This window comes from Barbus barbus, assembly GCF_936440315.1.
Source record: "Barbus barbus genome assembly, chromosome: 27".
In the NCBI taxonomy this organism is placed as follows: Eukaryota; Metazoa; Chordata; class Actinopteri; order Cypriniformes; family Cyprinidae; genus Barbus; species Barbus barbus.
In genome coordinates this window covers 11,676,297-11,692,119 of record NC_136755.1, presented here as the reverse complement: position 1 = coordinate 11,692,119, position 15,823 = coordinate 11,676,297, and the positions used below count along the sequence as shown (strand labels likewise).

Here is a 15,823-nt window from a genome sequence, read left to right as displayed (position 1 = left end):
AGACAGGAACTTAAATACACACGCTAATGAGACGAACACGGCTAGACAAGAATTAACTGATGATTACATATGACAAGGACAGGAAACAAACCAAATATGGGCACAAGGGGCAGGAACACATGACAGACATACAACAGCTCCCTGACAGTAATATTGTGAAATATTTTTACTATTTAAAATAATTATAATATAATGTAATAAATATAATGTAATTTATTCCTGTGATCAAGGCTAATTTTTCATCATCATCCCTCCAGTTTTCAGTGTCACATGATCCTTCAGAAATCATTCTAATATGCTGATTTGCTGCTCTAGAAACATTTATTATTATTATTGTTATTATTATTATCAATATTTAAAACAGTTGAGTAATTTTTTGGGGGGGATTCTTTAATGAAATTAAGATCCAAAAGGTCAACATTCATATATCAATAAAAAGCTTTTGTAACATTATACACTATACCATTCAAAAGCTTGGAGCCAATATAATTTTTATTTTATTTATTTTTGGAGGGTGGGTAGAAATGATAGAAATTAATGTTTTTATTTAGCAAGGATGCTTTAAATTGATCGAAAGTGATGATAAAGACATTTATAATGTTACAAAAGATTTTTATTTCAAATAAATACTGTTCTTATGAACTTTCTATTCATCTAAGAAATCTGAAAATTTCTACTCAGCTGTTTCCAACATTATAATAATTATAATATATATATTTTTTAGCAGAAAATCTGAATATTAGAATGATTTCTGAAGGATCATGTGACTGGAGTAATGATGCTAAATATTCAGCTTTGAAATCCCAGGATTTAAATACATTTTAAAATATATTCAAATAGAAAACAGTTATTTTAAATAGTAAAAATATTTCAGAATTTTACTGTTTTTGCTGTACTTTGGATCAAATAAATGCAGGCTTGGTGTGAAGAGGAGACTTATTTAAAGAACATAAAAAATCTTACTGATTGGTGCACTACTGTTCTAAAGTATGGGATCAAAATATTTTATGTTTAAAATATCTTATGCTCACCCATTTTTTATCAAAAACAGTAAAAACAGTATTTTTATGAAATATTATTGTGATTTAAAACAACTATTTTCCTTATTTAATATATTTTAAAATTTAATTAATTTCTGTGAAGCAAAGCTGAATTTTCAGAATCATAACTCCATTCTTCAGTGTCACATGATCCTTCAAATCACTAATATGCTGATTTGGTGCTCAAGAAACATTAGTCATTATTATTAATGTTGAACCGTGATACGTTTTTTCCCAGAATTATTTGATGAATAGAAAGTTCAACAGAATAGCATTTATTTGGAATATAAATTGTTTGTAATATTATAAATGACTAAATGACTGTCCCGTTTAATCAATTTAATTCATCCTCGCTGAATAAAAGTATTATTTTATTTTTAAAAATCTTACTCCAAACTGGTAGTGTGTATTTATTTATATATCAAGTCATTTTAAATAATTGTGCAGTCCATAATGTTAGATGGATTCACTATATTGGGCCCTTTTTGCTTCCTCATTTTAAATGTGGGTTTTAAAAATAATTTTCCATGGCATATTTGATTAATCATGAGTCAAACAGCAATTAATATCAAAATGCAAAAAGTTAATTCAGAGGTTTTCCTTCGCTCAAGCATTACCGAGGATAATCTGGCTAAAAACAGTTCTACTACAACACTTTCTTCCTGGTCTTCCCTGGCATCCTGCCATAATGCCTGTGAAATTATTGCTTTATCCTTTCATAGTATTATTGGTGTAAATATCCGCTGTTGCAGTACAATGCTGAAGGCCATTGAAATCCTGTTAATGTGCTGCAATTAAATTCTTTTTGAAATGCTAAGCTCTCCCTCCCTTTGATAATTTAAGAACAGTTGACTCACGCTTGATGATTGAAAGGTTTAGAAGGATTCACGCTAACGGACTCAAGACGAGTGTAAACTGTAGGCCTACGCTTGACTGGTATTAATGCGTTTTTAAGAGGTTCCCCTCCACTGTTTCTTTTCCAAATGGAATTAAACCCATCTACTCAATGCTTTTTGAACCTGCAAGAAGCTATTAGCAGAACTCAATGCGATACTGCAGCAGACGTCGCTCTCACCATTTAACCTCTCACTTAGGCATCATATGAGAATCTCAACACAGCTCCACATTTCAAACCTCTTTCGTAAGATCATACGGTTGTAAGCAGCGGCGCCCTGCCTCTCAAAATGACTGTACTTTTATTTTCTCAACTGAAGGAGACTGGCGTCTGGGTGGTATGAGGAGCTGCCCTTAGCCACCACATTGCACTTTATTTCCTCAGACTGACAGGATGAGCTCTTACTCACCACGATTGATTGTTGATGATAACACTTTCCACAACAAACACTTGGTATTTTCTTGTGTAACTGGATCCTGAGGAACATGGCGTAAAAAAAGATGCCAACACTACAGCACATGGGAAAAGTTCACAGTAGAAATACAGAAGCTGCGTGGAAGCTTAATAATGGTTCAACTTGGCCTGTTTGAAATTTGATGCTGGTTTAACCCTGGAATGTTTACAAGAGCGTTTTAGGGGTGCTGAATGTGAGCCAATGCGGCTGAATGTATTATGTCTTGTAAACCATCAGGATTTCAAAATCTTGCCACTTGAGATTTTATGAGCCTAGCAGTAGATGTCTAGGCAACACTTCAAAAGTCCCTGCACACATCTGTGACCAAACCACAGCCGCTGAAGGGGAAAGACTCATGATTGAATTACCGTGGGGCTGTTTGTTTCACAATCTGCTCACGGTAGCCCCAGACCTTCCTGACCTCCTGACCCCCACACTACGTCAGCTACTAAGACCACTGTGTCAGCCATTACCATCATGACATCTGATGATTTTGATAATAATTACTCATATTATGGTATTATTAATTCATTCATAATTATAGACAGGAATGTAAAGCGATTGTTTACATGCCATATACAGTGCCCTCCAAAAGTATTGGAACAGTAAGGCCAATTCCTTTATTTTTGCTGTAGACTGTAAACATTTGGGTTTGACATCAAAAGATGAATTTGAGATGAGAGATTAACATTTCAGCTTTTATTTGCAGGTATTTTCATCTGGATCTGATTATAGCACCTTTTGTTTGAACCCACCCATTTTTCATGTTACCAAAAGTATTGGAACATGTGACTGACAGGTGTGTTTTGTTGCCCTGGTGTGTCCTATTAATTGATTATTCAAACAATAAATAGCACTGAATGTCTGCACTCAGTTTCAGATCCATGCAGACTGCATTTATAGTTAGTTAGACGTGTAACCAACATGAAAACCAGAGAGGTGTCTATGGGTGAAAAACGAGCAATTGTGAAGCTGAGAGAAGATGAAAAATCAATCAAACCATTGCACAAACACTGGCGATAGCAAGTACAACCATTTGGAATCTCCTGAGGAAGAAGAAACCACTGGTGTACTAAGTAACACACCTCATTCGGGTAGATCAAGGAAAACATCTGCAGTTGATGACAGAAACATTGTGACAGCTGTAAAGAAAGACCCTAAAACAACTGTTAGTGACATCAGCAACAACCTCCAGAGGGCAGGAGTGAAGGTATCACAATCTACTGTTCGCAGAAGACTTCATGAACAAAAGTACAGAGGCTACACCAGAAGATGCAAACCACTCATTAGCAAGAAGAATAGGAGACGAGCCTCAAAATTTCTGGGACAAGGTTTTATGGACTGATTTTATGGACCAAAGTGATGGAAAGGCTAAAGTTTGGAGAAAGAAAGGATCTGCTCATGATCCCAAACATACAAGCTCATCTGAAACACAGTGTACACAGGTGTACATTATAGTACACATTACACAAGTAATGTAATGGCTTGGGCTTTCATTGCTTCTTCTGGGACGGGCTCATTAATCTTCATTAATGATGTAACACATGATGGCAGCAGCTAAATTAACTCAGAAGTCTACAGAAATATTTTGTCTGACAATTTACAGAAAGATGCAACCAAACTGATTGGGAGATCCTTCATCATGCAGCAAGATAATGACCCAAAACATAGTGCCAAAACAACAAAGGAGTTCATCAGGGGAAAGAAGTGGAAGGTTTTAGACTGGCCAAGTCAATCTCCACACTTAAACCCTGTAGAGTATGCATTTTACCTGCTAAAGAAGACACTGAAGGGAGCAACCCCCCAAAACTGAAAGAGGCTGCGGTGAAAGCCTGGAAAAGCATCACAAAAGAATAATGCAAAAGTTTGGGGATGTCAATGGGTCACAGGCTTGATGCAGTTATTGAAAGCAAATGATTTGCAACTAAATATTAAGTATTTTTCACTTTAATCTATGTTAATTCTGTCTGTTCCAATACTTTTGGTAACATGAAAAATGGGTGGGTTCAAACAAAAGGTGCTATCTTCTAAGTTGTGCATCAGATCCAGATGAAAATACCTGTAAATAAAAGCTGAAATGTTAATCTCTTATCTCATATTCATTTTTTGATGTCAACCCCAAATGTTTTCAGTCTACAGCAAAAATAAAGGAATTGGCCTTACTGTTCCAATACTTTTGGAGAGCACTGTATAAGCATGTTTCTGCATTCAAGAAATAATAAAAGGTAATTGTGACATTATATCTTCCTACAACAGTTTTATTTCTCACACATGCCTCTTTCTTTCTCAAAAGTGCAACCTTAAGAGGAAGGTTCACTTGTCATTCTAATGTTGTTTCAAATCTGTATGGCTTTCGTTCTTCTGAACAAACATGTTTTGAGAAATGTCTCTGTGGGTTATTATGTTTTCGGACACTATTTGCAATAAATTAAAATTAATTATAGTTTAAATTTACACTAAATGCAATCAGTTTTTTGACCCACTTAAGTAGGACTTAAGTACATCTTCATATGCAATAGCATAATTATTGTTTTTGAAATACAGTTAAAATGTACTACCAAATGTACAGATACGTATTTATGGTAAACTAAAATATAATTTTAATGTAATTTCTAATTAAACTTGTGTCATGTATTTAAATATATTATAATTTTAAATATGTAATTATGAAGTTGCAATTTAGTACATTAAATTTACAGTATTGTCTTTAAATGTAACTGAATAACACACTACAGTGAATAACATTAAAATTATAATCAAGTACTTTACATGTGCTTTAGTAGGCCTCTTTACATGTTGCCTCAAAATATGTGTATTACATTAAAACAAAAAAAGAAAATTATTAAAACTTAATGATTAAAAATGTACTTTAATGTAAAACTTTTAATTTGATATTACAAAGTGCACTTAAGTATATATATAAACAGCCATTAAAGTGCACTTCCTTTAAGTACACTTAATTACTATTCAGTAATATTATATTATCTGCACATTTAAAAAATACGCCTTTAAAGATTTGAAGTACACTACAAGTGCACATTCAATACAATTAAGCTCCCGGTTACACAAAGATATCCCTTTAAATCTCACAATTTTATCTTTATTTCTTATTTTAAACTTTCTCTCACAATTACTTTATTTATAGTTTTTACTCTGAAGCAGAAATGGATCTCCATAAATAGTTTTATCTGGTGACTGAAATGCTATCTTGTGCGGTAAACCTACTGACTTTACACCTTTTGGGCTGCGTCTAGTACTCAGACCTTCCCTATTTTTTGTTTTTGACAGTCATATTCATGGTTAAAGTTCAGCCACACTTATGATGTATCATTCCTGTCAAGGCCAGATTCACCAGTATTTTTTTTTTCTTCCAAAGCATCTGGTGTATGTGCACTGTGCATTGTGTGTCTAAAGAGAACGTACCTGTTTCTGGCTGAGTTGTTCAGTGTACAGAATGATCAATTCACTTTGTCTTTGCTACTGGCAATGAGTCAGCTAATTACAGTGGAAAAGAGCTCTGTTAGGGCTCTCAAGCGAGAATGACCTCAAATAGCCATGTTCTCTGAATCACATGCAAACATAACACAAATACCGTCCAGTGTGGTCTCAGTGACACCTGTTTATGTCATAACAAAGGAGAAGTAGATATTTCCCATGGAGTGTAGGGTGTTTTACTCTAAAGGGAAAGGAAGCGCAGAAAACCTGTTCTGTTCCTGCTTAACAGCATAACAAACACATACATCAGATATCAGATACTGAGTCATCAGAGAGATATTTTACAGTCAAAGAAAACATGGTTGCTAAAAATAATCTGTCTTTAATGTTAAATCCTCAATCTGACCACGTTTGAACTCCAAACCTGCAGGCCGCAGATGCACCATCTATTATACACAAGTTACGAATTCAGGCAAGCAGGACAGGAATGAAGTGTACTGAAATATTCCACGCTTCTTTTTTGGAACTGCAGGAACCTTTCTCATACCACGAAATCACCTCAGAATACTTTTATTCGGCACATATTTTAGACTTTGATCATTAGCCCACAAAAACACTCATTTATCTTTCTCATTAACACTGAAAAAGCTCTGATATTTTAAGCAGAAAAAACTGCCCACATTCCCTTGAGTCTATTCTAAACAGGGCTCTCTTTTTCTGTCTAGTGAAACAGGTGCTTGTTCAATTACACCCTTCCAGATTAAGAGCGGTCACAACCAATGAAACGGGGACAAAGGTTTCAATAGTGACTTACTTAACAGTCTGTGTGGGATATATAGCCATATGCAGCCAATTAGGAGCTGAGTCAGATTTTATTTTGTCACACAACTGATGTTTGAAATACAATGCTGGAGTCGCTGTCTTGCGTGCCCTGCAGGCTGTTTGCCGAAGTATGCTAATAGGCCGAATGAGACGGTGAGACACAAATTTATTTTGTGCGTCATATAGGCATATGTTTTCCAGCTCTTTGTGCATTACCCTTCTGGTTAAATTAGACAAATATCTCCTTCCTAGTAAGATCTATGGTTATTCTACAAAGGGCACCACCACCACTCCCATGTCTTTCTCTTTATGGCGATGACTCATCAGCACATTAACAAATATGAACTGCAAATATGAAGTACAAACCCACCGATTCCTCAGACACAGACATGTTTTTATGCCAAGCGGGATAAATATTTAATTGTGGTGGTTGACATATTTGCAGGAAGATGATAGGCCTACATAAAACATTTTAGTAAGAAAACAGGCATATAGTGCAGCAGAATTAATGAACACAACATAACCCCTTGAGCCCTGAATGTCGAAACAAGTTAATCATTGCCGAGCCATGTGTTTTGATGAAGAATGAAAAATATGAATGCAACTTCCTTGGATTTCACAATGACAAACATTTGGAGTAAATTGTATACATTTGAAAAGAATACAAAGGCAGCAGTTTTATATAGCCTAAGTGTTACTTAAACTCTTTGCATGCAGATTTGACTGCTGAGGGGAAAGGAAAGTTGATTAAACCAGCGCTTTACTATTCATCTGGAAGGTGAATGGCATGTGGCGATTGCTCAATCGTCGAGACTGCAATGAATGTGTCACTAGAGAGAGTCTGAACCGGGCGGAGTTCCAGCTTTGGGAAGTCCGATTCATTTTAGCGAATCGCTTCGTTCGGACGAAATGATTCGATAAAAGCGATTCAATGATTCTTTTGAGTCATCACTCAAAGGTTCCGCTAAAGTACCTATAAGCGCGATATTGTGTGCGTCACGTATGAAGTAAAACACATTTTAGTTAAGCTAATTATCGCTTTGTTTAGTTTCGGCTGTATCGATCGTATTGCTTTTGGATTCAAACACCTCGCAGTTGTGCTGCCAAGGTTCGTCCATTCAATGGAATTATTAAAGAAGCTTTCGAATCGATTCAATTGAATCACTAAAAAGAACCGATTCGTTCGAATCGGACATCAGCTGAAAGTAGAGCTCAGAAAATAGCATCAGTAGTTCAATGAGTCAGACAGCCCTTCTCTCGGGCTCAGATCTACACCGGGAATATTTCACACCACACAGCTGCCTCATACAGTATCTCTTGGGCTTCAATGTTGTTCACAAAGCTCAAACGGACTAGCTAATGCAAAAAAAAAAAAAAAAAAAACTTACATTGACGAGTAAGTAGGATCTTTTTTCCTTTTTGCAGCGCAGTGCACAGATCCTTTCCTGGAATATGTTTGCTTGAAATCAGCCCGATTATATCAGTTTCAACTACTGCAGTTTGTAAGAATGAGCGTGCAGTGGCTTCAGAATCCGGTACCGGGAAGATACGGACACAAGCCCTTTGACACAGATGAGCCTGTGACCAGATGTCCGCGGCTCAGCGAGTCCTCGGCTGATGCGGGTCTGCTGGGTTCCTCACCGGGATCCCCGGTAAGCGGAGCACCTCTGAGCTTCAACTCAGCCCACCAGGGTCCCGCTCGTATCGGCCAGTTCCTGCTAGTGCCCCTGACCGACCGACCGGGTTTGCACAGCGCTTTGGACATGGACACAGGAGAGGAACTGCTCTGCAAGGTAAACCGCTGCATAGCCTACTATAATGTACATGACCTACATAAGTATGATCCACTTCGGTCAGCTAACACGTTTTATGCCTCCGAGACCCAGCACAACATGTTATAGTCTTTAGTTTAAAAATATATATAAATATGAAAGTGTTAAGAACGCAATGATTTTAAAGTTTAAATAATAATAATAATAATTAAACAAATTATTATTATATTGTTTGTTATTTATATTATTTATATTTATTGTATAAATATTATAGTCCTATATTATATAGAAATATGCAAATAAAACAGAAAACAATACAGCAAACTTAAAACTGGCAGGTACTATATGATCTCAGAGATATTAACAAAAAAATCTATATGAAAAAATGAAATTGCAAAAAAAGAATTGTCGGGTCTCATAATCTTTTTTTTTTTTTTTACATAAATTTTTTTTACAATAATTATACACTTTCAGTGGGGAAGGGATATCAGAATTTGTGTGCAGATTACATGGATGCCATTTTATTTATATCTATAAAATCAAATATGACAGTCTTGTGGATCTGTATCAAGTATTTCCAAATGCATCTGCAACTGTGTGAGAAGAATGGGGCTGACATGACACACAAAAAGGCTATATAGGATTATTACTTCAAAAGACATTCCATTTTTCATAGTGTGTTTGTGCTTTAATCTTAGAGCATCACCTCCATTCACCTCCAGTGAACTGACTTTACCAGGTCAGAGTTGTAGTTGACTTATAATACTATACTGAACACTTTTTGTTTTGCCATCTGCAGGTGTTTGATATGGGCCATTACCAGGAGAAAATAAGAGCCTACAGCATGCTGTCAAGTCATAAGAACATTGCACAGATCAAAGACATAGTTCTTGGGGAGTGCAAGGCATATGTGTTCCAAGAGAAGGATTTTGGCGACATGCACACCTTTGTAAAGAGCAGCAAGAGGCTTCCTGAAGACCTGGCTTCCAAGCTTTTCTACCAAGTGGTATCTGCAGTGAACCACTGCCACCAGGTTGGCATCATTTTGGGAGACCTCAAGCTTTGCAAGTTTGTGTTCTCAGACAAGAAAAGGTGAGAGTTATAGTGTCTGTGTGAGAGTGTGAGAAAGCGGGTGTTTTTTTGGGCATGCCAGGTGCGGTACTTTACCTCGTGCATCAATGCTGTGACATCAGCAGCGTTTTACTGGGTGAATGGTGTCAGTTCTAGTTTCATTCAGTTTTCGCTTCCTCACAGCAATGTGTCACATTGCGGGTGATTGGTGCTGCTTCCCTAAAGACTCAATGGAACAAACCTATTAACACTAATTTACTCATGTTTCTCTGTAAAAGGAACAAATGGTAATCCGACCTCCGAACCAGAGATTTTTCTGTAGAAAACGAGAGTCCTCTGAATTACTTAAATGAATTATTAAAAATAAAAGTGACTGAATTTAATTATTTTTATCCACAATCCCCAATGAAGAGAACATTGGAGCCTGATGATCTATCTATCTATATATATTTACACTTATGCATTTAACAGACGCTTTTATCCAAAGCGACTTGCATTGCATTCAAGTTACAGTTTTTGCGTTTTTATCAGCTCTTGCTTTCCCTGGGAATCGAACCCATGACCTTGGCGTTGCTAGCGCCATGCTCTACTATTTGAGCTACAGGAAAGCTATCTATCTATCTATTATTGATATATAACATATAGAACTGATATATATAAAGAATAAAACTGATATATAAAATATTATGTATACATATTTTATCATTTTTAATATTTGATTAAATATTAGTTTATGTATTTTTAGATAAAATATTACTTATTTTTATTTTTATATAAAGATAAATATGAAACATTACTTTTTATATTTGAACATAGATGCTTTAATTAGCATGCTGTGTTTCGGCTGCTAGACAGTAGCACTCACTTGGAAAAGTTTGCTTCCAAAATAATTGTGTGTCAAATTAATCCAGTTTATACACATGGCTTGGGATTCCTGCATTCTGTTGCATTACACTGTGTCTAAATGTTTTTGAATGCAAAAACGATGTTACTATGTAAATTTCCCTTTAAAACGCATCTGTTTAGTGTCAACTAAACTCATCTAATTATACCGGGCTTCCTTAAAACCAATTAGTCAATAGTCTGTCAGGCAACCCACCAATTAGCTGATTTAGCAAATATGTTGTTTTTCACATCTCTCAATACATACAGTAGGTTTGCCATTTCTGGGCCAACATTTTTAGCCTGACCTTTGGGCATCGGTTTTCATTTGAGTGAATGTAAGCAGACAAGAACGTGTAAGAGGACGTAGTCACCCTTCTCTCATAGCAGCCAACGGGTGCAGCAAGATGAGTCATAACAATGCACACAGAGGGGAAACTCACCATTCAGGATCATACCAACACACTCGACACTCCACTCCTGACTACGGCACCGCTCGTAGGTGAGGTGCGCCGGCTGTGGCCATTGCGACACTTACAGATTGGCAGTCTGACCTAGCAGATGCGTCCGTCTAGCGTAGACGTGACCGGGGCATGCTGACATTTGGTCAGACGAAAAGCGCAAAGAAGCATTTGTGTTTTCTTTCACTTTGTTTGGCATCAAGCACCATAGTGACAGGTTATGCAAACCTGCTGTTTGTACACACTGTATCTTTCCGAATGCATTTTCCATAGCTAGAATAGCTTTTGCAAAATGTGGTAATGATGAGTGATGGATAAGCAACAAAAAGGCCGAAACTGTGATAACGCTGAGATATGGTGTGTGATCGCATACACAAAGACGCTCATTGACCTGGAATGCATCTGTAGTTAGATTGTGAAACACGCACACAAACAGGCTGGCTGGGCAGGGGCCATTCATGCATCACTGATGTAACAGCGCTGTTCGTGGGTAATAAGGCTCTGCCAGATGCCGTGAGCGTACGGCACAGGTGCAGGAAGAACACAGTGGACCTGCAGCACAGCGCAGTGCACTCATTTGTCCTCAGTCTCTCTGTCTGTCACACACACACACACAGGACTATGACTCATTCTCTCCACTTCCCTGGCAGAATGCTGTTGTGTCATCTACAACCCCCCCCCCCCCCCCCCCCCCCCCCCCAAACCGAGGCCGATAGCCAGTGATGAAACACAATAGCACGCAGGGCAGCTCATTTTACTGAAAGGGATACCACAGACTCATTGGTCATCAAGTCTACCGTTAAAGTCCACAGGGATATTCCTAGAGTAGTAGGGGATTTGTTTCCTATTGGAAATTGAGCTAAACTTAGCCCAGACTTTACAAGAATACATTACAGAGCGCTTCGGAATGAGAGGAAGTGTGTTTATTTTGTGTGTGTGCATTGTGGAAACTCTCGTGCGTGCTTTTGTTTAATCAAAGGCCGTAATTAGATGAGGATCTGTGCTTTATTTGTTGTAGTAGCAGAGTTTGAGGGTCAGAACTAAGAGCGGCTGTCTTTGCCGTGATTTACGTTCACAGCAATCTGTGAGTTCAACAAACGTGACAGAGAGTTGTTTCAGCTCAGTGCACAATAAAGGAAGGCTTCAATACATCACTTTGTTTAGCAGGGGAAGAGAAAGATACTAAATCCATCATCGGCAGGCCCACATGAAATCTGTGCCCACAGAGTTCTGCAGAAAGCTATGCAGACTTCTGCAGAGCCGGATCACCTGTCATTTACATCGCCCCATCCCCCGTGTTTTAAACTGGCTAATTTGATTGTGTTTTCAGATTTGTTAAAAGTGTAACACAAGATTAACATATTTTACAATGCTTAAGGCTGTTTGTAACGTGAACTTGCTCTCCAATGGCAGTTTATTAAGAGATTACCAGCTATGGAAATGCATAACAAGGGCTGTCAAATTTATTGATACCAAGGAACAAATGAGGCCAAAAATGATTATCTTTTTGCAAAACCCCCCTTCTTTAAAAAATGTAGGCAGCTTAATATTTTAATCTATAAAAAAAATAAAAATAACAATTATCATTATGCTAAAGCAAACTGTTAAAATATTATTTGGAAAATATATTAAGGATCTTTACTTTTTAGTAATTTCTTACCTGTATTTAGAAAGCAGAATGAAGTATTATTTTTTATCAAATCTAGTGAATGTAAAATAATCATTGCATCAATATCTTTATATTAATTTATAAATTCATGCATTAAATATGACAGCCTTAAAATACACTACTGTTCAAACATTTGGGATCAGTAAGATATTTTAAAATAAATAATACTTTTATTCAGCAATGATGCATTAAATTGATCTAAAGTGACAATAAAGATATTTCTATTTCAAATAAATACTGTTCTTTTGAACGTTCGAAGAAAAAAGCTTTCCACAAAAATATCAAGTAGAACAACTACTAGTACATCGTACTACTACGATGATAACAGCACTGATAATAATAAAAAAAGTTTTGTGAGCAGCGAACGAGAATGATTTCTGAAGAATCATGTGACAATGAAGGCTGAATCACAGGAATAAATTATATTTTTAAATATATATTAAAATAAAAAAAGAGTACTGTATTTCACAATTTTACTGCATTTTTGATCAAATTAATAGATTTTTTTCCAAAGCATTAAGAAATCGTACTTACTTCAGTTTGGAAAACTCCACAAGTTTTACATCAAAAGGAAGTGTGGAAAATGTAAAATATGACCTGATCATTAGTGAAATGTAGCTGATTCTAAATGGACTGCATAAGCCAGTCATATGACTTTCTTAACAGCCACAACACTATAACTCTTCCATGGCTGTACTAAACATGATGTGTTTGTTTTAGGACCCAACTGAAATTAGAGGGTCTGGAGGACTGCCATATTCTGTGCGGAGAGGACGACTCGATGTTCGACACACATGGCTGCCCTGCGTACGTGAGTCCTGAGATTTTGAACGGAGGAGGGTGTTACTCAGGCAAGCAGGCGGATGCATGGAGCCTCGGCGTCATGCTGTACACAATGCTGGTGGGCCGCTATCCTTTCCACGACCCGGACCCCGCAACCCTGTTCTCTAAGATTCGACGGGGCACATATTGCCTTCCCGATGGGCTGTCCTTAAGGGCACGCTGCCTACTTCGCAGTCTGCTGAGAAAGGACCCGAGCGAAAGACTGACCACAGCAGACGTCCTCATTCACCCGTGGTTCAACGGCAACATGCAGGACACAGGAAACGCAGAACAGCACGTCAACCTCAGAGAACAGACAGTGCCCCAGATAGAAATGGAGCAGGACGAGGATCTTTTCTCCTGAGGAAACCAATATAGCTTGAATATGGACCAAAACTGTTGGTTATCTTGGTGTTTTGTTTTTATTATTTGGTTTCTTATATGGACTTTGTAATAGATTCAGAAGTATACACTCAGTGAATATTCACTCAAAGTACTGTATCATCTGTGTCAGGTTTAAGGACGATGTGCACAACAACCAGTGTATTTTGAAGTCGTTTGCTAGTGAACCATTCTTGTGCTGTATGAAGTGAATGAGACTGGGCATTATGGGTCATGTGATAATGAGAGAATGTGAGAATGTTGGCTTGGTGACTAACCTCGGCCTATGGGCCAGACCTGTGGCTTCAAGATTACTGTCAAAACGAAACATGTAGGTTGACTCTCCAATTGAATACTGCGGTACCAAAGTTACATGTGTATATTAATAGGAGGAGAATGAAACCTAGAGGAATCTGACACATACATACATATGGAGGACTAGAAGTGCAGCTTAAAAAATATAATGAAGAAACAATTATCAATGCATTTAATAAAAAATATATATAATTTCAATAGAAAAATAGAAAACCTTAATTCATGTTTAGAAATGTATATAACAATAGATGATAAATAGTTTTTAAATGCAAAAGTTTTTCTTTTAAAGCATTTAAAACAACAACTAATTGCTTTTCTTAATTCTTTTATTCTTTACACATTGACAGGCATTGTGCGTCAAATGTGTGTATCCTAAAAGTCTATCAAATTTCATTGGTTGCTGCCATTTATGAACTATCCAATGATATTTTCGAAGCTGACTGACAAAAGGATAAAGAAAGCAATTGGCAAATGGCTTATATATAAAAGTTGGATTGTTTTACTATTTATATGAATAATTTAAAAAAATATTTTGTTGTTATATTTAAAATTTTAAACATTAATTAAATAAAATACTAGTAATTAAGTCTATATTTGTTCATTTTTAATAAATGTAATAAATTGATCATTTAATTCTTCACTTCATTTTTAAGTGGCACTTCGTCTTACATGCTATATAAGCTGTTTTAAATCACAGATACTGTGAGCTATTCTGACTTAAGCCTCTCAGAATTGCCAAACTGTTGCCGTTCAAAGGTTAAATGCCACTCATTGACTGTGACAACCAAGGGGTCACCGTTACATACAGATTCTTAAATGTTCAGGATGAGCTTCTTGCAGACTGATACAAAGTGTTCATTTATTCTGCTGTATCCTGATCTCTCTAGTCCTTCTAGTCACGGTTTCCTTACTTGAATCCAAGCAACCTCATAAAAGCATGAGGCTTCAGCATGGCAGGCCAGTTCATACTGCCGGTAAGATATAAGATGACTCAACAGCTGGGCGTTGGTGTAACGAAGAGGAAAGGGCTATGAACCCAGATTAGTGTGCTCAGTATGACTACATATGCATAGCTTTATTCTCACTTTAAAGAAAGGAGAACAGTACTACAATAGCACTACTGTAAGGGTAGAGCGTCCTATAAAGGTCTGTTTTCTGCTTCCCCTCGTGTTGGGGGTTGTGTGTTACCTCTGGACCCAAGCATAATGGTGATACACGACGTTTATGGTTTCTGAAAGGTTCTTTATAAGCGAAGGCTGGAGGGTATGCAAAATGGCTGTCTCATGCATGCAACACATGGGAAAGCTGACACGAGTGCACAGAGTTCATATTGCACTGTGAATTATGTATTTGTGACACAAACCTCAAGGCTTGACCCACGAGAGTTTAACGGTTAAAATTCATTGTACAAATGAGTATTTGTAAATATGTACATCTTAAGTGTGTGAACAAAACTGAATAAAGATTACTCTTTCTTATTTACATCTGTGGTGCATTCTGTGAAATACATCTCTCTAGTGTAGCACAGTGCATTGCATGTAATTCCTTGTGGTTTCTATTTACATTTCCAGACCATCACAAATCACTAATAATTTTATTGAAGTTGCAGGATGTCAATATATAACTCTGGTTTAAAAAAAGGGTGCTTAATTGAATATGCACTTTTAGTGTACTACAGTATTTTAAAAGTACATTTTATACTTTTTAAGTATATAGCCTAGCTGTACTTGCAGATAATATAATATGTAAGAATCTGTTAATAACATGCTGTTAATAACAACGAATGGAATATAGTTTCTTACTC

At 36.8% G+C, this 15,823-nt stretch overlaps 1 protein-coding gene across 1 annotated transcript; it reads left to right on the top strand.

The window, feature by feature from the left end:
* Positions 1-7,876: 7,876 nt before the first annotated feature.
* LOC306847609 (tribbles homolog 1-like) lies at positions 7,877-14,220 on the top strand. Its single transcript, XM_079381653.1, has 3 exons — positions 7,877-8,439; positions 9,218-9,510; positions 13,222-14,220. The coding sequence occupies exons 1-3, from the start codon at positions 8,155-8,157 to the stop codon at positions 13,685-13,687; spliced, it is 1,044 nt and encodes a 347-aa protein (XP_079237779.1). The 5' UTR covers positions 7,877-8,154; the 3' UTR covers positions 13,688-14,220.
* The last annotated feature ends 1,603 nt before the right edge of the window (positions 14,221-15,823 follow it).